Here is a 24,011-nt window from a genome sequence, read left to right as displayed (position 1 = left end):
ATGATATCGGTTAATTTTAGAATCTCAGGTACTTTATTAAAAAATCAAATTAGCCTTTGCAATGATTATTTTCATCGAATGCTGACACATGCATACTATATAAGGAATCAGTGAATAATTTAAATTAATTACTGCCAATACCGTCTTTAATTGAATGTGGCTATTTATAAAGTATATAATAACCTTCATATGGAAATGTAACAATAATGATAAACTAATCTTGTGAAAAAATAATGATATGAAATATGACGCGTTCAAATCTATCCGTTGAGAAACGAGCTAGAAAAAAATATTGAAACTTAGTCATTCAGGTGTGATACTACTATATGTATTTCCTTTTGAAGTATACCACTGCAAATTGCTTTCTGCGTGAAGCGAAAATTGCTGAATTAATAATAAGGCCAAAAATACTTTACCATAGGTTAAGTTGTTGTTGTAAATTTGTGTCTGAAAGAAAAGATATACATATGTATGTATGTATGTATGTATGTATTGATTCTGGACCTTACTATAATTCTTTCCAATAAGTGTTCAATTTTCTTTGATGACATAAACTTACTTTTATCTTTCAAACATTGCTATTTAATATAGTAGGGGATCGTGAATAAAGATCAAACGGAACGTACTACGTTTGTCCATTAGATTAGCATAAGAGATAATGGAAGTATTAATTTATTTATAATACAAAATAGAAATGTGTAATGCTAAAATATCTCCTCTCCACTTCGGTAAGTTGAAAATATAAAATTGACACAAGAGAGAGAGAGAGAGAGAGAGAGAGGAAATACAAAAATACATCGGAGAAAAGATGAAAGGTCTTCGATACGGTGAAATGCACCGAGTCCAATTAAGTTATATATATATATATATATATATATATATATATATATATATATATATATATATATATATATATATATATATATATATATCACATTTACAAAAAGCATGTCATTCAAAGTGTTGGAATGAAGCAAATTGATATACCAATACTATTGGTATATCAAATAGTGTTCCGCCCCTCAGCGTATAAACATTCTTTCAACCGCAGGCCTATAGATCAATGATAAATTTATATTCATTCGTTAATCATTAATGACATATGAAAATAACGATAAATAATAGTATTATTAGTCAATGTTTTCTAAATGATATTAAAATGGTAGAGAATTTCATCGGAATCCTTTCTTTTTTTCCGTTACTCTCTCGTGCATAAATGACAAAATAAGCACAAATTTTGAGTAGGACAGAAACACATATTGCGCTGGACGAAAACATTAAAACTGAACTTTTACCAAATAACTAGCAAAATTCTGGTTTGTCGTAACGGTATTTTTACTTTAGGCTTTCCTTGGGATTTATCTACAGTGTACTTAATAATCAATGATAAATAGTTGCAATAGCCAGTGACACTAGGCCTATATGTTAAATTTGTCGGTTACAAGACACACATATTGTATTGAGTTTTAATCCTTTATTGTTGTTATTTAAACCTGTTATAACCTTCTAAATCTCTCTCTCTCTCTCTCTCTCTCTCTCTCTCTCTCTCTATATATATATATATATATATATATATATATATATATATATATATATACCTCTCTGGATTTCGTAGCTAGAAAATCAAAGAAAATATTATCGTTGGGGATTTGCGCTACTGTCGTACGACGACGTATCTGCATCTATGAATGATGGTAATGCTAGTCAAGCCGTCTTGTTGGCTCACCATTTCGCTTCGTTTCTATTCCACGCTAAGTTCCGTACGCCAGTACGTGAATGTCTGTCAGTACAGGTTCAGTGTAAAAGCGGCTAACCATGTTTTGAAGTGCATTACTTTCTTCGTAAAAAAAACAAACATATTTCATATTTAAATCATGAGTGTATCTTAAATTGATTTAATAAATGTGAATAAAAATAGAAACTGGAAAAGAAAACAATCAACTTACCAATTTGCATAAGTGATTGTGAACAAAAAGTAAAATCGTAGAACTACATTTTGTAGCGGGCAGACTCGCAGGGATGTGAGGAGTTCATTCACTAGGTCAATAAACAGTTGCCAGAAGCATATCGTAACTCCATGCAAAGTAGGATTATGTGTATTTGTATGAGGTATAAATAAAATATATGTATAGCATGTACGCTGTATCAATTATGTAACACTCGTGGTATATATTTTTCATTTAAAGGAAACTCAAGCAAGCTACCTTTCCTTTTAATGAAAAATGTATACATCTCGTCATATATCATTGATACATACATACATTTGACTTTTACCATCATTCTTAGGTCCAGAGACATCGTCGTATGACACAAGCGAAATATCCGCGAGAGAGAGAGAGAGAGAGAGAGAGATGACCTTGAGGCATTTGTATATTTAGTTAATTATAATCGAGTTTTAGAACATCATAATATGTTATCAAAAAACAAAAACAACGACCAAGCAATAAATGCATCGCCGTATGTGCTCCTTGTAGCCAAGACATTTGCCGTATATTATAGATAGGTTGATGCAACTTTGTTTCATAGACTATATACACACTGTGGATAAATCCCTATTACAATGTACACATACAGTTACTACAAACACTTATCTTGTAGGCTGATTGGTGTAAGTTTATTTTCAATTTGTCATCCGCAATTCTTTTCTCTTTCACTCTAGATGTATGCGTACAGTGTCCGTTATGCATGAGAGGTGAGGGGGAAGGGAAAGCAAAAATGATTTCTATGAAATTGTGTACCATATTAAAGACATTTAGAAATCAGGGATTATTAATACTTTTCATCGTTATTTTCATGTCACAAATGATTAACGAGTGGAAATTCATCAATGACCTATATGCCTAGAAACAACAGCATAAAGTTTCAAGAATATTTACATATGGGTATTATTGCGCCATGGGCGGATTACAATTGATATACAAATATTATTATTAGTATATCAAATTCCTTTATACAAACACTTCAAAAACCAAGAGTTTGCTAATGTGTTGTATATGCTTGGGAGGTGCATATATGTGTGTGAAACTTTACCAATACAACCTAAACCACACTCGCTCATTTGCCTTATAATGTAAATATTGCCCTTTCGCAGCGTAATTACCTTTGCTGAAGCATTGCAAGCAATAGCTGCAAGCAGGAAAATGTTGGGAATGGTAAACATCTTTCCTTTCAATAGGAAACTTGTAAAACCTTCAAATGAAACAAAGTTAAATGTTACATCACCAGAAAATATGTTATACTTTCATTGTCAATGGTATCAAACTCTTCTATATTAACACAATCTGAAGAAAAAAGTATTGGGGTATACACTTAACCATGTGACTACATATGTATAAGAAAATCTAAATGTGATGTTTTACACACAATCACCCCGTATTTGGTCATGGGCATATAACTTTGCCATGTACCTACGTCAATCTGTGGGCTAAACAATTTGGTTGAGAACCATGCTGACTAAAGTCCTCTCTGAATTAATTTAGAGATTGCGAAGGTCACGTTTTCCGTCGACGTTTATAGTTTTGATCCTTGTTAATAAAGATTCTGTCAAAGAATCAATAATCTTGGCTTGTTCTCCACAAGTTTCAAAGAACTGCATTGACGTACATTGTAATTGCAACTGAAGGTCATTATAGCACAAGTGCTATACGTTTAACTGACACTTGTCATTGGTGTGCCGTTAAAATTGTATATTTATTTTAAAATAATTGCACTTTTGTTATAATACTGTCAGGAACACCCGTTTCCTCTGAATGCTTTTATTGTTTACATGCTTCTGTTGTTTTCCAACTTCAACGAAGGATACAAAAGTAAAGAGAAACTTCGTTAAAGTACGTCAACTTCCAGCCTGATTTTAACACTTGAGTCTGGACAGGAAGCGTACTTTCACGCCATGTAGGTTTTATTTAACAAATTCAAAATGACGTTAGTCTACCCATGTACTAATTCAGTCATTCATAGCAGCATCGATAATCCATCCCAATCCATGCCTTTATAGCCAAACACTTTGCCGGTTTTTTTATTTATTAAGTGGTGTATTTTTTGAAGCCCTCCTGCGCTTAAACTTGCACCACCAAACGACCACCCTATCCGCCCAAAAACTTTACCTGAACGGTACCGCCAGGTATATGCAAATTTAATGTTTCGACTGACTTTTCCTACAATCGGTCAATTAATCATGACATACAATTTTTGTTCCGTGTACATTCACGAATTCATCATAAAAACAAACCTGAGTGGTAATTTTTATATTCATTCTCATATAGATATTTTGAATGCCCTTTAATTTACAGGTGCGCATATTAACATGATACTTACACTCTTTGCAAATATGTTTTTCTAAATATGTTTAAGACTCATTCCGAATGTATTTTTGTAAATAGGTTTAGGACAATAAATAGGTTTTTATTTTTTCCCAAAGTATGTACAACATTACTAATATTTTCTTCACTCATTTGCTTCAGCAAGAGATAAAAACCTAAAAAGAAACATCGAACAAATGTATTAGGTTTTAGTCATCTGACTCTGGATACGAGGAATAACGTCATGCCATTTTGTTTAACATTTTATGCCACACACTGTTGTGTGCATTTAAAATAAATCTTAGTGCAGCTTCCTTGCCCCCACCCGATTCAACCAAACAGCCAAGTGCAAGCTGGTGTAGTTTTTAAGCTGTCTTATCTACAGTTCTTCAAGTGATCATCACACACATTTTTATTCTTTATACATTCACGAATAGATTATAAAATTGCATCACTGTGGGTGAAATTTTAATGCGCTTGTGTAGATTATCAGGCCACGTAAATTCTTTCCAAATGCATTCTTTTACAAATAGGTCTAAGACGATAATTTTGTATTAAAGTATATTCACGACAAATTTCACCTTATACGAAACGTCGAAGCTTCTTAATACGTCGTTCATCAGGTAACCATGCCAAACCAAATAGTTATGTGGAACAAATTAATAGTACACATCTTTTCTTTAAAATATATTTCATTACTTGTTTTAAAAGATCACGTGAATTACTATCATACAAATAACGGAAGATGCATCTGAGTGAAAACCTAGCCCTGTCTCATGTCTGATGACGACTTTATATCATGGATGCCATATTAGAGGAACACATACAAATGTATTTGAGAAATATTACAAAGCAGAATCAAGCTTTACAAAATAGTGTATGTTCTATTATTTTTACTTACAATGTACTAGTTCCATTATCCAGTAAGTGTTCCCGCTGTTGCGTTCACCCTCGAGGTACAGGGTATTGTATTTTGACACATTTTGCCCTAAGAGCAAGTATGTTTTAATCAGTAGTTTCAGGGATTAATACCTTGCGCTCTAATCCATTCTACCAACACTTGCTTATGTTTGAATATAGACTGTATTTAGCGTAACCGTGAAAAGAAAAAAACACGAACCTGGTAACATATTGCTCCGGTACTCAATCTATACCTTCCTGAAGTTTCGGCTGCCCATTCCTTTGTTGATGAGACGAATTCAGTTTCCTCAGTAATGTTATTGGATGCCTTATCCTATAAATATATATTAATATTTATTGACATTTAATTAAGTGTCTCAGTTTTTCCCCGCCGACCCACATTCGTTCTACCAATATTTACCCGTATTGGGTAGTCGCGATGTTATCCTGGAGATCGTAGACCAGATTATATCATAAGCAGCGACAAAACAACTCCAAGACGTGCCATAGTAAGTGTAAGTAGGTTGATAAAATATACAAATTCTTAGTATGATGTTCCCTTGCCGATCTATTAGGATTGTTTATTTGTACATTTATAACAGAGAACCCAACTCGTCTCTCTAATCAGATGTTACGATCTTTAAAGGTAGGATACAACAACAGATCTGTTAAGTATTTGATCTCAATCTGAGTTAGAATGATAACTTAATTCAACTCCAGGAAAGTACACAATTTATTCAATACCGCGACGATCATCAGATTTTAATTCATCTCTGTTGTTTCAATAGGTCCCAATATCGGTCATACATTGACGCATTGGTATTGTCTGCCTGAACTTTAAAGTCATGAGCATGTAGCTCCCATATGTGGTCATTGCCTGTCATGACGTATGTCTCTATGGATCAGTTTGATTAGCCAGACAAGTTGAGACTTTGTTTAGCATCAGTTTGATTAGCCAGACAAGTTGAGACTTTGTTTAGCAATGTATATACATATATATATATATATATATATATATATATATATATATATATATATATATATATATATATATATATATATATATATATATATATATATATATATATATATATATATATATATATATATATTAACAATAAATGTACATATTGCTATTAATCGTTCAGTTATTGTTGTTTGTTGTCATCGAATCAGTTCAAGAGTCCTATGGTTTTGATCTTTTTGAACCAGTTTTTGGACATACTCACCTTGAACCACTGAAGTTATTCGAAATACACTTATTTCAATTGGAGGGTCAAACAGAATTTTCTTTATTATGTGTCAAATTGTTACGTGTTTAGGCTCGAGCAAACAGTAACACAGAAAGAGTAAAAACAACAAGCTTTTAAAAATTTAATAAATAATTTATTTTCCTGGACAATTCTGTAAAAATGAAAAATGGAGAAGAACTTACGGTTTCAAGAATCAAATCCAAAAATAATCTAAGACTAATCCACGAATTAAATTGCAGAAGTCCTAGTAATAAATGTTCTAACATTTTCAAGTTCGAATCCTGATGGAAAATCCAAGATGGATGACGATGACGTATGCTGTAGTCAGTACTGTGCTTATCTATAGTTCCTCGTAGAAATACAAATAATGACACTCCGGTGTTAGGAATCCAAATTAAATTTGCAAGCAATGTCTTTTCAAAATTTCTGTGTGAGCTCTTCTCAAAACATTTCCAGAGAATAAAGAATTAATCCTTTTGAAATCCAAATGATCTGAAGAAAATTATAGCTTAGGATCTGGCTACAACAAATTAACTTGACATCAGTGTGAAAAGCCCAAAACTGATCTCTCTCTCTCTCTCTATCTCTCTCTCTCTAAAACAAGGTAATATAAGACGCAGTTTCGAAATTTCCACAAGTTGCGAAATCAGAAGGGTGTCACCTGATCATGTTTATATCACGTACACATAATATGGCATTAATTAGACCAATAATTTTCTCTAAATATAAAAAATAACGTTGTTTACATCTTAAACCATGTAGGCCCATCATGACCTTGGAAATCACCAATCATTTTAAAATAAAAATAGAGGTTTGTTTATTAATTTTGAATCAAGGTCAGCATCGATGGCAACACCTGGTGTTTATGAAAAGAATGATTCAGGTCAACAACTTGTCTGTAAAAATGTCATCTCTTAGTGAATAAATATACGTTATAATAGCATATAATATAATAAATAAATTAAAACTGACAAACAATTAAATTAAAATAAATATGAATTAAATCAGATATACGTAACACCTTCCCCCATGAAAAGAAAGATTTATATGATAAAACTTTCATTTTACCATCGATCAATACATCAGTTGTTCGATGTGCCTGATGTCAAGATTATAATCCTGTAACAACAAACTATACCTTAGTAGTCTTTGATTTTTAGTTTTCATTTTGCCGCTGAAAGTAAGGGGGTTGTGGTCACTAAATATAACCATCGAGGAAGGAGCAGAACTAAGGTAAACCCCTAAATGTTGTAATGCCATTATCAAAGCCAAACATTCCTTTTCGATTGTTGAATAATTCATCTGGTGTTTATTTAATTTCTTGGAAAGATAGCACACTGGATGATCAATACCACTTTCATCGTCTTGAATCAAAACTGCTCCAACCCCAACATCACTTGCATCAACAGACAGTTTAAAAGATTGGCTGAAATTTGGAGCTGTAAGAACTGACGCGCTTTTAAGTATGGCTTTCAACTTTTCGAAAGCCTCCTGACATTTGTCAGTCCAAAGTAACTTGTAATTTTTACTCAATAAATTTGTCAGGGGTTCAGCAATGTTAGTAAAATTGGATGAAATTTTTCGATAGTATCCGGTCATACCTAAAAATCTCATCAGCTGCTTTTTATTAACAGGCACGGGAAATTCATAGATAGCCTTGAAATTAACATCTATAAGTTTACCTTGTCCATGTCCCACAATATGTCCTAGAAAAGTTACACTAGCACGGCAGAACTCACTTTTAGATAAATTAAGTGTCAAAGAGGCATCTGTGAGTCTGTCAAAGAATTTGCGAATTGTTGCTAAATGTTCTTTCCATGTGTCATTGTAGATGATGACATCATCGATGTAAGCATCACAATTGTCTAGACCAGAGGTAATCATATTCATGAGACGTTGAAATGTACCTGGTGACCGTTTCATTCCAAACGGCATTACCTTATATTGGTAAAGTCCATCTTGAGTCACAAATTCCGAAATTTCCGTTGCTATTTCCGTTAGTGGAATCTGCCAAAATCCCCTCAGAAGGTCAAATTTGGTGACATAATTGGCATTCCCAATTTTATCATTACAGTCATCGTTTATTGGTAATGGGAATGAATCTGTTTCTGTCACACTATTCACTTTCCTATAATCAGTTCACATAAGGAAAGTTTTATCTGGTTTTGGAACAAGCATGCATGGTGAACTCCAGTCACTTTTACTGGGCTGAATAAAATCTTTGTCCAGCAAATATTGGATTTCCTTTTTCAAGTATTCCTGTTGAGAGGGTTCATCCTGTACGGGTGTTGCTTGACAGGTTTGGAAGTTACAATTTCATCGTCATGGAAAATTTGTTTGTCATTGTGGGAATATCTCGAAATAGTGCTCATATTCAAATAATAACTGTTTAAGTTCATTTCTTTCTTGCTCTTGCAAATGTGAACGCTTCTGGTCCAGATCTTTCATAATTTCTGAATTCCGAAGATTTGTCACTCCAATGTCAGTATAATCGGATGATATTCCTTCACTTAAATCCTCACATAGTGGGACAGGTATAACTAAATTAGTTGCATTTTCAACTTGGCTGTCTCTTTCATTATACCCTTTTGTAATGTTAATGTGATAGAGTTGTTTTTGTTTACGCCTCCCAGGAGTATTTAATATGTAATGTCAACCATTTATTTTCCTGTCAATTGTGTAGGGACCATAATATCATATATAACTAAATCAGATATATATAACAAAATACAAATAGGCAGTGGCGTGTGAAGTAGCAAGAATTCATTTTCAGACTGCTCCGTCGAGAACGTAATTAAAGATCTTCAAAGGATAGCAGTTTGTAACCTCCCGATAAAGGTTGTCCTCTATTACCAATACCTGTAAATCCTCTTTATCTTAAGTATAATGCTCCTTATGCCATTGCATAGAAAGTAAATGACTTAAATTACATTGAATATACTACTGGTAGGATTTAAACAAACAACAACAAACAACAAAAAACTTTGGCACATAAATATTTTAATGGAGTTTCTTGACAGAGATATCCCTGATAACTATTCAGTCAGTTTAGCTGTACCTGCAAAAAACAGTGAGCATTGAAATGAAAAAGACAAATCGGACTGAATTGACTTTGATGTAACAAATCCTCGAGTGATTTGAAATAATGGACATTCTGGACCAGAAACTTTTGTAACTGCTGCCACAAAGCAAGAACAAATTTAACCATCTTTTAAGTGAATATGAATATTTGTTTCCAGATGTCCCAATACCAACACAAAAATCTACCGTGATTTTGAAGTTGTAGATTCTACACCTGTGAAACAACATCCTTACAGGAGGAATCCAGTAAAACAGTTATTGTTTAAACGAAGAAATTCAATATTTGCTGGAGAATGTTTTCATCGAACAAAATAAAAGTAACGTGAGATTAGGATGTATTGTAAGGCCGAAATCAGATAATACTTTTCACATTTATACTGATTATGGAAAAGTAAACAGTGTCACACGAGAAATCGATTTCCAATATCAAGAATTGATGGTTGCATTGGCATAATTGAAAATTTTCAAATATGTCAAAACTTTTGACATTTTGAGGAGATTCTGGCGAATTCTGCTTACGGAAGTAGAAAAGAAAGTTTCATTTTGTGTGTCTCTAAATTTACTTTGCCAATGTAATGTGAGTCCATTTGGTTTGACACTTTCGCTTGTAATTTCCAACGGTTGGTGAACATGATAACATCTAGTCTATGGAACCGTGACGATTACATCGATGATGTACAACGACACCTGGATAGATCACTTGGAAACAATTGAGAAATCCTTTGATCGTCGCAGTGTTACAAATTTCACAATTAATTTAGGTAAAAGTGTATGTTTCAGTGCAAGCTTGTGTTACATTGTTTGGACATGGTGCGAGACACGGTCAAATTAAACCCATCGAAGTTACGGTTACGGTTATCTTCGATTTTACTGTGCCTGTCAGTAATTAGCCAGTGCTGTAATATTTTAAAATCGGTAGACATTATCAGAACATAAATTGCTCTGACCTTAATTGCTGAACCCCTGACAATATTTTTTTAAAAAGGAAAAAACAAAGTTTTATTGGTGTGGCGAATGTCAGGAGGCTATTGTTAAGCTATATGCAATACTCAAGATTTGACAAATTCGTACACATTTAAGTTTCTATCGCAGCATTTAAAATGTCTGTTGTCACATAGTACGTATATCGTTCCTACAGTATGTGCAGTTTCATATGTTTGGTATTACCACACGTCAGTATCACTTTATGTGATTTTCATTGGTCTAAATAGGCCCTTGAAACTATTGTGCAGTATTATCTTTATAAACGTTTAAATCAAGCCTTCGGGAATGTTTTGTTTTCAATAAATATTTTTGGTCTAATATTTGTTGGGGACAAATGTTCTTGCCTGCTTCTACTGGCTAATTTACCACCACTGGGATTTGTTATGTCATGTATAACATGAAATATGGCTAAAACGATAAGACAAAACAATAACAACATGTAAAACTATGGGTATGCTTGTGTGGGTGGGGGCTGAGTGAAGTGGTATATCTTGGAGCATGGAATCAACGTTATATATCAGCGTGGTTTAAATATAGTTTAAATATTAATTTATAGAAGTCAATAAACTAAACTCTGTTCACAGGATAATGTGGACATAATCTGGTCTAAAAAATGACAGATGTTTCTCCAACCACTGCAAATGTTCACGGTAAATATGGAATTCAGAGTCAAAATGACAGTTGCATTTTCCTTAGTCTACTATTATAAATCAAACACTGCACATATCCGGTCACAAATACATTACAGTACATTTGGGGATTTCTGCATTTAGCAAACCTTCATTGAAATAAATTGCTCAATATTAATGTAATGTTTAGTTGTGAAAGTTAAACTTTAAGGTTATGAAATTATGGATCGTCTACTGTACGGGATGTGCATCAATATTGCGACATCAGACACATTGGACAACTTGTGCAGAAAATGTATTTTGACTGTGTTAAATGTCATGTTTGAACTACGTATAAAGTCAACACTAGTTCAGCTTTAGTTGGAACTATTTTTTATGCACAACAAAAGAAAGATGCACCTTGTATAACAATGAACGAACTATTCCTTCATCTTTCATTTAAATCATTTCCACGAAATAAATGCTATATGGTAAAAACAATCTCAAATGGGTAATCATTCAATATCAAATGTATAAAACCCGTTGAATACATTCAACTTTAAATCATTACCCATTTGAGATCCTCTGCATATGTAAGTAACGTAGGGGTTGTTGAATTATTCGTATAGAAAAAAAGAATGGCATAGAACATCAAACTTACTATTTTTATAATTACTCTACATATTAGTAGAAAAATGTGATTTTAAATCTACACATTACGGAACGTCTTGTCAGTTAGCTGTCTACTTTAAGGACTTGCTCATCTTCAGCTGTAGAGGTATATGAGTTATTTATTAATTTTTTTGGCATAAATTATAGCTATTGTACTACCACGTTTTTTATATATTTAATGTGTAGTTTAGGCTTACAAAGCATAATTAAAATATTTTCTACTCTAATTTGTGACTTAGCAGGAGATTTATATTAGCAATATAAAGTTGTCATTTAAAGAAACGTTTCGTACCGTAGGATTCTTACCGGGCACGGGTATGTTCACTTCTGAACCTGTGTGTTGTTTTGTAATTATTGGGCTGATAATGCTTACCTTGTGTAGCGTCGTTACGTTTTATCGTATATACCCGTGCCATGCATACTACACGGTGTTAGATTTATTTTCAACTAATCGGAGTCGACGCTGTACCAGCTGTAGAGCTAACCATATTCGTTGACCATATCAGCTGTAATGCTGAACCATAGCAGTCGTATATATCAGTGAACAGTGTTCCTGGTCGAATAGCACGTGATCGGGCGTTGCTGATCGATTGGCAGTCGCTGATTGCTTGATTGGCCAAGGAATTGAATGGTGGTTGGTGACAACCTGGAATGCTGACTGCTTGATTGACTAGTGTGACTGGTAGCCACGTGGGCTGGTGATGGAGTGTGTAACTCCATATATGTTATCTTTCAGCTGTGGGCTAAGTTTGGGATTTGTAATACCCAGTGTTTTAGGATTGTAAAGAAATTTTGTATATTTGTCCCTTTGTTTTTATCATTTTACTACTTGAGTACAAATACCTCATTTTTAACTGTTTGTGTAAATACAGTTTACTTAATGAATAAGTACCACAATTTTCACTATTTGAGTGAATTCATTTCTACTATTTCAGTAAAAGACATCATTTCTTTCGTCGTGTGAAATTACAGTGAATCATTCACCGTTGATTTTGTACTGAGTAAGGTCATTTATTTAAATTTCATCTGTTGCATTTTAAATTTCGTGGAAATTTTTTGTTAATTTGTCCTATAATTTGATTGGATACACGCACGTATTAATCATAATTCTTGTCTCATTTATATATATATATATATATATATATATATATATATATATATATATATATATATATATATATATATATATATATATATATATATATATATATATATATATATATCACCATCGAAACTGTTATGTTGTAAATGCAAAATTCATCCCGGTAATCTTGTTAAAAATGGTGACAGAAGTGGGATCATCTCAGATTTTACGGAGCACTATAATTATTGTTTCATTATTCTTGTATGATCGTTTTTTATGTTTCAGATTTTTTTCACTTAAACAGTTTGGTTACGTATAACATTACATTTTTGTGTACTTTTTTTTCTTCCGAGAAGGAAAAGTGCCTTTGAAATTTTGTTCGTGAAGAACAGGCTAGGGAAATGGATCAGAGATTAAAGGAGAGGGAATAGAAAGGTAGAAACAAGAGATGGAAACGGAAGCCGAAGAAAGGAAACAAACGGGCTTTGAAGAAGGAGAATATATAATTAGAAACGTAGGCCGAAAAAGAAAGGATAGGATGGGAAAGGGAAGCAGAGAGGGAGAAGATAGAATTAGAGAAGGGGAAGATTGAGTTAGAAAAACAAGCAGAGAGGATATGAAGTTAGAAAGGGACAAAGAAGTGAGGATAGAAGCTTTGGTGATATAAGAGAGAAATAGGGAGAGGGACTATCAAAGAAAGTATGTGTTATTGCAAACCAAATGGGAGGGGGAACGTGATTCTAAGGTAAGAAGTCATAAATTGCCCCATTTGAAGACCACACTGATAAGATGGATATCCATCTAAACAGGTTCGAAATGTACGCCAATCTACACAAATGGAAAAAATACGAGTGGTCGCTTCATCGAAGCGTGTTCTTGAAGGGTATTGCTTTAGACTTGTATTCGCTTTAACCCGCGCCCGATTCCCTGAATTACCACGCGTTCAAAGAAGCACTTCTGAAGAAATTATAGCTAACTGAGTAAGGTATTCTTAGGAAGTTTAAGTACATCAAGCCCGTGAGAGGCTAGACATTCACATATTTCGTCAGCAGGACGTGCAATTACCTGCAACAATGAGTGGAATGGGATAAATTCCTTAAGATATTTGACGGTTTTGTTGATTTCTTGCGCTGGGAAAACTATTGACAATTTGTGGCAAGGAGTTTTAATTATTCTTGAGGGAAAGGTCCTTCACAAATATATACGACATGGCTACACAGGCGGATTTACTCCATGCAGCTCGTGGAAGTTTACAGAATGTCATTTCGCCAGACCAAAAAAGGTGGAAATCAGGTCAAGGATCCAAAACCCAGGGAACCTGAGAAACCTGGTATGGATAACAAGGAAAGGCATAAGGACAAACAATGTTTCAATTGCAAGGGGTGGGGTCATATCAGTCCAGACTGTCGCGGATACCAATGAAGGCAGACGGTCGGTAGATGGAAACTTTTATGTTTCTCAGCAGGCTAAGAGGGTAGCAGTGTACGAGCCAGTGGTGCGTACAAAGATCAGTCGCATTTCTATCCTGTTGAACGGCACGTGTAAATCAAGGAATCTAGATATTAATCAAGGAATAAATCGCTCTCTAAGAAGAAAAAACAACTCCCTGATAGCGAAGGGATGCCTAGCCTTAGCATGGTGAAGGTGGTTAGGAAAATACCATACGTATCATTTCTGGGGGTAGTTTACCTTCCAAAAGGACCATGAGCCGCTCTGATACTTCGACAAGGCAAATGTTGCCACCTCAAGATGTATGTGTTAAGGGTTGTCATTACAACGATATAGTTTCCGAATCGATTCAATCGATTCGAGGATCAGAAAATATTGGTACAGATGTTTTGGATAGGGTGTAATTAGCAAATCATTTTAATTCAGTATTCAAAAATAAATGTTTTTATAATTGTTTAAGTTCACATTCCGTGATTTTTCTAAACGTTTTACCACGTTTATTAAGGGGATTTAGGTATTGTCACTGAATAGTATAAATACTTTAATTTATTATATACATGTAATCGGGTTACGTTTTTTGTGTACCAAGATACCTGATGGTGACTTATGTATATTATACAATTATTCGAAACAGTGATGTCGGTTCATCCTATGCCGCACCTGCGAAGTGATTTCCATGGGAAGAACCGAATACGTTCTGCGCATAGACGTCGTATGGTTGTTTTGTGTGTGTATAAATGCCTCACCGTAAGACGATATCTACAATTTACGGAACGTCTTGTCAGTGAGCGGCGTACTTTAAGGACTTGCACATCTTCAGCTGTAGAGGTATGCGAGTTCTTTAGTAAAATTTTGTTTATAAGTTACAACTATTGGTGCTACCAGGTTTGTATCTGTATATTTTCCGTGTAGTTTATGCTTACCTAGTATAATGCAAATATTTTATATTCTTGTTTGTGACTTAGCAAGAGATGTATGTTAGCAATATAAAGTTGCATTTTTAAGAAACGATTAGCGCCGTAGGATTCTTATTGGACACGGGTAGGTTCACTTCTGAACCTGTGTATTGTTTTGTAATTATTGAGCCGATAGTGATATCTGTATAGCTCACCTTTTCGTGTATGCCTGTGTCATGCATAATACACGGTGTTCGATTTATTTTCAGCTGATCGTAGTCGACGTGATACCATCAGTTGGGCTAACCATTTAATTTGATAATAGCAGCTGTAAAGCTGAACCATAGCAGTCAGGCATGAGTGAACAGTGTTGCTGTTCGAGTAGCAGGTGATCGAGCGTTGCTGACCGATTGGTGGCCACTGACTGTGTCGCAGAACAGAAACCGAGTGGGTTTTTGGACTAAATGAATAAGACAAACACAACGCGTGAAAGATGGAAATTTATGAAATGAATTGATAAAAAAAAATATATGGTGTAAAAATACAATGATTCTCACGCTCTCAGCATACGATTGACCCAATCAGTCTGCACAAACATTCACACATTGAAAATAAAACAAAAATATGAAATCAATATGAAGTACAGATCCAAGAAACCTCATGGACTGCAGATACGTTTCAAACAGTATTATACACTACAAGAGAGATTCACAAAATCTCAAGTTCGGACTCCGATTAAGATTTTAAAAAATCTTATGAACACAACTAAGATTCAAAATAATCTTATGAACACAACGAAGATTCAAAATAATCTTATGAACACAACTAAGATTCAAAATAATCTTATGAACACAAAAATGCGCCCAACTGGAACAACAATTGAACCAAACGTATGCTTCTAGACCCCTTGTACAGTCGCACGATTCCTTGGGTTGGCCCACATTACTATGTAAATTCTCAAACAAATAAGGAAAAATGTGGCCACTCCCTCCCGTCCCCAAATAAAGGAGGGGATTTGCAACTCAGTGTAGCCATGATGGCAGTTGATTTTATCACCCTTGATAAGTAGTTGATCTTAGTGCTAAACGGAAATATATAGAAGCCATATTAAGATTTGGCCCAACTCCGAAGAGTAAAGCCAGGAGTTTCGCCCAAAGAATGGATACAGTGTGCGTCAGACGTGATTTATTTAAAACGTGAGTTGTTTCTTTCATTGTTTACAATTCCTACGGGATAGTTATAAAATAAGTTATTATATGTACTCATTTGTAAGGAATTATGATGTATATATAGGAACTGAATGATGGATTGAATCTGTACTTTAGAAATGTCATATCTGTAAATGTACAGTTATTGCTGTAGGCCCCTTGTCACAGCTGTCACTATGTACATTTATTGCTGTAGGCCCCATGCCACAGTTGTCACTATGTACATTTATTGATGTAGGCCCCTTGCCACAGTTGTCACTATGTGCATTTATTGCTGTAGGCCCCATGCCACAGTTGTCACTATGTACATTTATTGATGTAGGCCCCTTGCCACAGTTGTCACTATGAACATTTATTGTTGTAGGCCCCTTGCCGCAGTTGTCACTATGTACAGTTATTGTTGTAGGCCCCTTGCCACAGTTGTCAATATGTACAGTTATTGTTGTAGGCCCCTTGCCACAGTTGTCAATATGTACAGTTATTGTTCTAGGCCCCTTGCCACAGTTATCACTCTTCTTACTTGATTTACTTAGCGAATCCTTAGTTATTGTAATTACTTTTTGACCAGATTAATAACGGACAATCAATTTTAAACTAACGATGAGACAGATAATACCTCATCAAGAATGGGTCACACTTATGCGTGTAGCCAGGCATGATAATACTAATAATGCCAAGAGTGCCGGATGATAGGACACCTGTTTAATCATTGAGACCTGGTGCGTGATCTACCCCAAGGAAAAACTGACTTGCCCAGGTAGAATTTCTCCTTTATTAATGACCTATTTTACACCTGATATCAGCTATGTCTCTATTCAAGTGAAGCAGTTTTTCTTTGAATCTTTTAATATTACATGCATAACTAACACACACACACACACACACACACACACACACACACACACACACATATATATATATATATATATATATATATATATATATATATATATATATATATATATATATATATATATATATATATATATATATATATATATCGAGTGTGTATATGTCTGTATATGTGTGTGTGTCTATCTCCTTATCTTTCAATCAGATAAATCCTAACCGATGTTTCCTATTTTTGCAAAATCGCTTTATCAGTATACATCAATTTCTCCTGTACATTTTAGCGGCAGCTAAACATATGTAAATCGAAGATAAGAGTCAAGAATACCGAAACAGATTAGTATCTACTATTTGAATTAAGGAAAATTTATTGTCGTGCTCTTACGATAAGACGATATATATTGATAAGGTGAATCTTGAGTTGCAAATGACAACACTTCTTTTGCTCCTTCCATTCGGGGACTTTGCCAGAAATCTTGCAAGTGTTTTGAAATTTAAATTCATTTTCATTTCGGAATTATCTTAATCTTAGTCTTTTATCATAGTGAAACCAACAAGTTTGCACAATGTCAACGAAAGTGTAGAGTTTTGTTTCAGGTTCAACCTAAGAAGGCTCACAATCTTTGACAGTGGATATCCAGATAAAGAGATGGAATTAGAGTTAAGAAAGTTTCAGGTTCAGATAGAAATGATACAAATGCAGTAAATAGAAGAGAAAAAGAGATGCTAATGCAAAAAGTGGAAAGAAACAGGCAAGTTGAAAAAGAAGAAAAAGAAATGGAATTGAAATTCCAAAGGCAGAAAGAAGAGATGAAAATGAAATTTCAAATACAAAAGAAACATCGAAATATGTAATTTAGTTTCAAATAAGATTACAATAATTAGATCTTGAAATAAAAAATGACTCATCCACTTTTGATGTTTTCATAAAAATAAAGTTCGTCCCCGCTTTTCAGGAAAATGAAGTAGATCAATATTGTTTGCATATTTAAAAATAGCTACAGGTTTGAAATGGTCAAGAGAACACAGGACTTTCCTATCACAGAGCGTACTTATTGGCTAAGCTCGTCATGTATGGAGTTTCATATCACAGAGCGTTCTTATTGGCTTAACTCGTCATGTATGGACTTTCCTATCACAGAGCGTACTTATTGACGAAACTCGTCCTATATATAATTCTTTATCAGGAGAAGCAAATACTGATTATGATTTGGTCATGGAAAGTATCGTCAATGGTTTTGAGTTAACGCCAGATGTACTTTTGAGAGAAGTTTTGGAATTGTAAACAAAGATAGCGAAACCCATGTCTAGTTTGCTTGGGAAAACGAATAACAGTTTGATCGGCGGCGTGCACGCAAAAAGATTGATAACGGTCATAATCAACTTAGACAACTATTAGTTGTAGCGTTCAAGAACTGTATCTATAATGAAGTCAAAATTTACCTTGAACACAAGATAGATACCTTAGACAACGTTTCACGTGCAGCAGACGAGTTTCAATCGAGTACTTACAAATTTCAATCTGGTTAAATTAATAAGAATCCAACGTCTGATAAGAATGATTAGAAATCCTTATCTCTTCCCACGCACACTTATTGTAAGAAACTGAGGTACTTTATTACTGAGTGCAATAAGTTAAAAAATAAGCAGCGAAATATAGATAGAGCAGTTCCATGTGCTCTTATTTCTCATAGGTCAATGTCATGTATTGGAAACAATACATTTGTTCGGTGAAACAAACCCTAATCTCACTCTGATTATATTATGAAGTGTTTATCAGTGACTGATGGGATTTGGAAGTTTCGAAAATAATTCTGTGGTTTCCATGTGGTTGGGTGAGGTCACTTAAATACGATTAGCTCGTCAAAACTAAATAGTGCATGATGTCACATTGGGTCTATTTTCAAGTACAGTGTATATAAGGAGAAAATTAAGCATTTAATTTCATCCGATTTCTGGAGTCATTCACAATTTTTATGCTCCTGATGTAAGTCTGCAGACGTGTTTTATGTTGTACTTATATACGTTTCAAGAGGAAAAACATTTGTTTGGGCTGCTTAGTGGTGATAGAAGGTATTCATTACATGGAGAATACCATTATTCTGGAACTGTTATAAATTATTCGAAGGGATTCTTGACAACACCATATTGACAAGGTCGCGGTTCTTGGAGGACTATTACATTTCCAATCTCGAATATATAAGGGACTTTTCATTTATTTGGGGCTTTCATTGACCTCTATAAGGCCTAGCTTGGATTCACTTCATAATACCGGGAGATCCTATCATAAGTTTCATTTCGAACTTTGATAATTAAATTGCTTTTTAATATTTACAAAAATTTTTGGTCTTTTTCTTTTTCGTTACTTAAGTTTAAGTTTAAGTTTGTGACCACATAGTCACAACAACCATAGGTTCCTAAAGACTGATATGAAATTCTTTGCCTTATCTCTTTATATAAAAACTGATACCTGACCTATGATCCTATGAGTTGTTCTAGAAAATGGATAATTTCGAGTGAAACAATCCATACATTCGTAAAGCAGAGCAATCGTTGAAATTAAATGTTAGTAAAAAAATGTATGACTTATAGTCTCGACATAAAGCAGGGAAGCTTTACATAAGAATAGTTACGTAGACAAAGACTCAATCTTCTGACACCGTCGTAAGGTCTAGAACGCAATGTACATTACAAATGTACAACAAATGCTGCTGCTAACCTTAAAACGTTATTATCTCCAGCTATTGACCGAACCAAAGAGGTTTTCGGAGTTGCACAACGCGTTAGGTATTCCTTGCTAGGGAATCGCGTTTTGAGAATTTGGGGAATAAGTCACCAACACATGTATACTTATAAACATATTTATTCTTGCTTCTCAGTTCAGCTTGTCACAATTCCATCAGTCCTACTGTGCTATTAAAATACATTAACGCACGCTATTTTATATTAGTCTAAACATTTGATGTGTTATATTTGACCTAATACATGCTACAGTATACTGGATATAACACACGATAAACTAAACAAAGAGTCCGTTTCAGAAGTTGGAAATGGGGTATAGAGATCTGACTTTAACACCCTTGACACAAGAAAGAAGTAAACACATTGACGGATGAATTTTGTTTAACTTTACAAACTGGCTATAAGACTTTTTAAGGGACTTGCAAATTAGTGCCTCGCTTTCTTACATGTGTGTTGATTTCTTCAGAAGTACTATAATATGATTTTCCCAATGATCAACAGGTATATATTTAGTTTGTCTCTTGCTCAGTCATCAACGTTGTTCTTTGCAAATCACTTCTTATCGCTAGATCCATGTAAGTCCGTAGGTGGCACAGAGGATCAACAGAATAATCATTGACGTTGGCCCTGCAATAGTGAACACTTATTTTAACCTCTATGGTGGTGTTATTTATATTAAATATTAATCCTGCCTGTAATTATCAATCATTCTTCTTTAGAATCCAGGGATTGCACTTTCCGCTCTGTCTGGTGTATATTTATAAGTCTCTCTCTCTCTCTCTCTCTCTCTCTCTCTCTCTCTCTCTCTCTCTATATATATATATATATATATATATATATATATATATATATATATATATATATATATAATGCCAGTAGAAATCTCTTAAGGTAATTATAATGTGTTGCATGCTAGCAATTGACATTAATCAAGATAATTTTTATCTACATGCACCTTATGATAATGTTTCTATTATTTTACACCTTGATGGTCTAGCATAAAGACCTTTGTTCAGTCTATTTTCAATTTTACTTCCAGCCAATTCAAATATATTTTGTTTTCTCCTCACAGTTTTAGAAAACTCTCAATCTGATTCATCACCCATGGTTTGCTGTAGAGAATAACTGTTAAATTAACCACACAACTAACATTCATGATAGAGTATGAACACTTTTTAAAAAATCTCCTTTAGTCTTTCACTGAAAAATCATAAGCAAACGTGGACATTTTGTCATGTCTTAGTTGCCTGAACAATTCGAAATTATATCGATCACAGAAAAAATATATTTTAAGATTGTAAGATGTCCATAATTACCTGTATATGCAGCTGAGTTAGTTAAATCGTAAGGATTATCTGCCAGCGTAGAATAAGAATCCATAACGCTGAAAGACGCCTCTAAGGTTTGTGTGTGAGGCACTATGGGATCAGAACGCTTCCTTCTTCTACTCTTGTTCTGTGAATATAAGAAAGTCGCAACTAACTTTGAATATCAGGAGAGTCTGCATTTTATATCATAAAAATATGAATAGTCTATTAGTCTATTTGAATGAAAAGTCTGTGCATAAATCTTCTTGAATACACTAAGCGTTAGTCTTCCTGACAAACTACACTATAAATAATTCTTGTTGTTGTGGGGTTTAACGCCATTTTTCAGCACATGATAGGCTATGCATGGCGGCCAGTATTAATGGTGGAGGAAGAACCAGGGAAACTCCGGGAAGAAACACCGACCCACGAGAAGCCACTGGCAAGCTTTCTGACATGCCCACATTGCTAGAATCCTAGACTCGAACCCACGCAGACACAGATGAGATGGCAGTGATCCCTAACGGAGAGCGCTTTAGACCACTCGGCCACTCGAGGCCACACTACAAATAGTAACTTTAATGCATATAGCAGGATTATACATGTCTTTGCAAACATTTACATGTGCACTATCTCTCTCTCTCTCTCTCTCTCTCTCTCTCTCTCTCTCTCTCTCTCTCTCTCTATATATATATATATATATATATATATATATATATATATATATATATATATATATATATATATATATATATATATGTGTGTGTGTGTGTGTGTGTGTTCCTGTATAAAGATAAATGAAACATTTGCATTTATATACGTTTAGAGTAACATGAAATACTTGTATAAAGTCAAACGCATGTCAGGTCGTCTGACATGGTATAAGATCATAGACAATGAAGTATAAAAACAAAACATTATACTCAGTCCACACTTACTTGTATTAGGAAAGGACAGCTGTTGTCATCATCTTGACAGACTGTGATGACGCAAATAATTGAGACGTTGTTTGTGTTCAGGAAATGGAAGGCAAATAAGGATGCTTCCATTTCGTAAGAGCTTTGGACAGTATAATCCGAAAAATTTGAAATAAGTGGTGCATCAAGAGTCATCCTGTTAAAACATAACACAATGCCATGATTTTTGATTAACAAAATGCTTTCAAATTTGTAATTATCCAGTACACGCGTGAATAAAGTTTTTGTTTCTGTTCTGAAACATACAACCTCGTGTTAATTTAACTTAATCAAAACTTTTAATACATTTAAATCTTGCTTTTATCGAGATTTTAATATTGATTGATGTTTTTGATGGGTGGACAAATTAGAAATTAATCCTGACTTTCCCAACTCAATTGCAATATTTATGTAATGAGCTTTGACATGTTTTAATGACGCAGGTCAAAATCACCTGCATAATTAGTGGCTGTAAGCAACATTATTTTCAAGATGTTCAAGTAAGCCTGCCGCTTTATGTCAAAAAATGTTTTCTCCTAAAATGCAAGGACAGCTAATATGTTCCCATAAAAACACAAATGATTATTCGACAAAATGTTTCAAGAAGGGCACGATGATGCATTTGCTTTTTTTACGAACGTTCTACAGTTTAAAAAGCTTATGATCAGAAAGGTAAATACCCATCACGTATTAAAGATTTGTTATGAGCTTCATTTGTCAGTCCATCAGTAGCGATGCAGCTTCGTGGCATGAAAACGAATCCATCTGTAATACATAAATGGTCAATTTTAAATACAGTGTCATAAAAAATGAAATATTGTGCTTAGAATGTTAGCTAGCATTATCCATATCAACACACCATTTTACTCCGATTAAAACAGCATTGCAATATCATGTATTTACTTACAAGCGATTTCAGTATCAATAATTGAAAACGTTCATTTTATAACATTTGGGAAAATAGTATTTTGATAATCAAAATCGCGTGCATTATTATATACGTTTATCACTCTATCATCAGTCACACCTTCTCGAGTCTTTCATCACCGGGCAATTGTTATTAAGTGCATGCACTTTTTTTCTGATCAGCAAAAATCTGATAATTGCTATGCATTACTCACTGTTTGCTGATATGATCAAGCGAAGTTTCTCTCCAATTACGACGGTAGAACTTGAATCGAGTGTCTCGTTGGCCTTATTAAGGATAGTCATTGACAAGTGGGCTTCCTTTTGATGAACTTTGGTGATGTCTATTGTGTCTCTGCATAGTAGTACATTGATCAATTATCAGGTTATATATATATATATATATATATATATATATATATATATATATATATATATATATATATATATAATTTGGGTTGTCTTTTTCTCTTGTTTTTAATAACTGCATGTAGAGGTTTGACCAACCTGACTAGTCTCGTGTCTTTGTTATGTTCGTAAATTATAACTAAGTTATTAGCTGATATTTGATTTCAAGTTCTAGCCTTTTTTACAAACTTTACCTTTGAATCGACCGTTTTACCACATCCTGGCCATTTAATCGTGCCTTATGAGTTCATATAAGCTTGTGGTAAACACAGTTAATCTTTCCTATGTTAAGTTCAGTTCATATTGTGGTTAGATATAATTTGAGACTAATAATTTATCTACAATTCATTTATTTGAATTGCAAAGAAGTCATTGACACTTTGGTCTAAATTACTATTGGGGGATTGTTG

At 34.0% G+C, this 24,011-nt stretch overlaps 1 protein-coding gene across 1 annotated transcript; it reads right to left on the bottom strand.

The window, feature by feature from the left end:
* Nucleotides 1–20,286: 20,286 nt before the first annotated feature.
* Nucleotides 20,287–23,007, bottom strand: LOC149769869 (uncharacterized). The gene is made up of 4 exons (XM_089949708.1): nt 22,968–23,007; nt 22,270–22,444; nt 21,341–21,479; nt 20,287–20,651 (listed from the first exon to the last, which is right to left on the bottom strand). The coding sequence occupies exons 2-4, from the start codon at nt 22,441–22,443 to the stop codon at nt 20,590–20,592; spliced, it is 375 nt and encodes a 124-aa protein (XP_089805834.1). The 5' UTR covers nt 22,444; nt 22,968–23,007; the 3' UTR covers nt 20,287–20,589.
* Nucleotides 23,008–24,011: the final 1,004 nt, after the last annotated feature.

Source organism: Sinohyriopsis cumingii, unplaced genomic scaffold (genome assembly GCF_028554795.1).
Source record: "Sinohyriopsis cumingii isolate HCF-2022 unplaced genomic scaffold, ASM2855479v2 utg003137l, whole genome shotgun sequence".
NCBI classification, from domain to species: domain Eukaryota; kingdom Metazoa; phylum Mollusca; class Bivalvia; order Unionida; family Unionidae; genus Sinohyriopsis; species Sinohyriopsis cumingii.
Note: the sequence above shows the minus strand (reverse complement) of the source record. Positions and strands in the feature narration are given on the sequence as shown.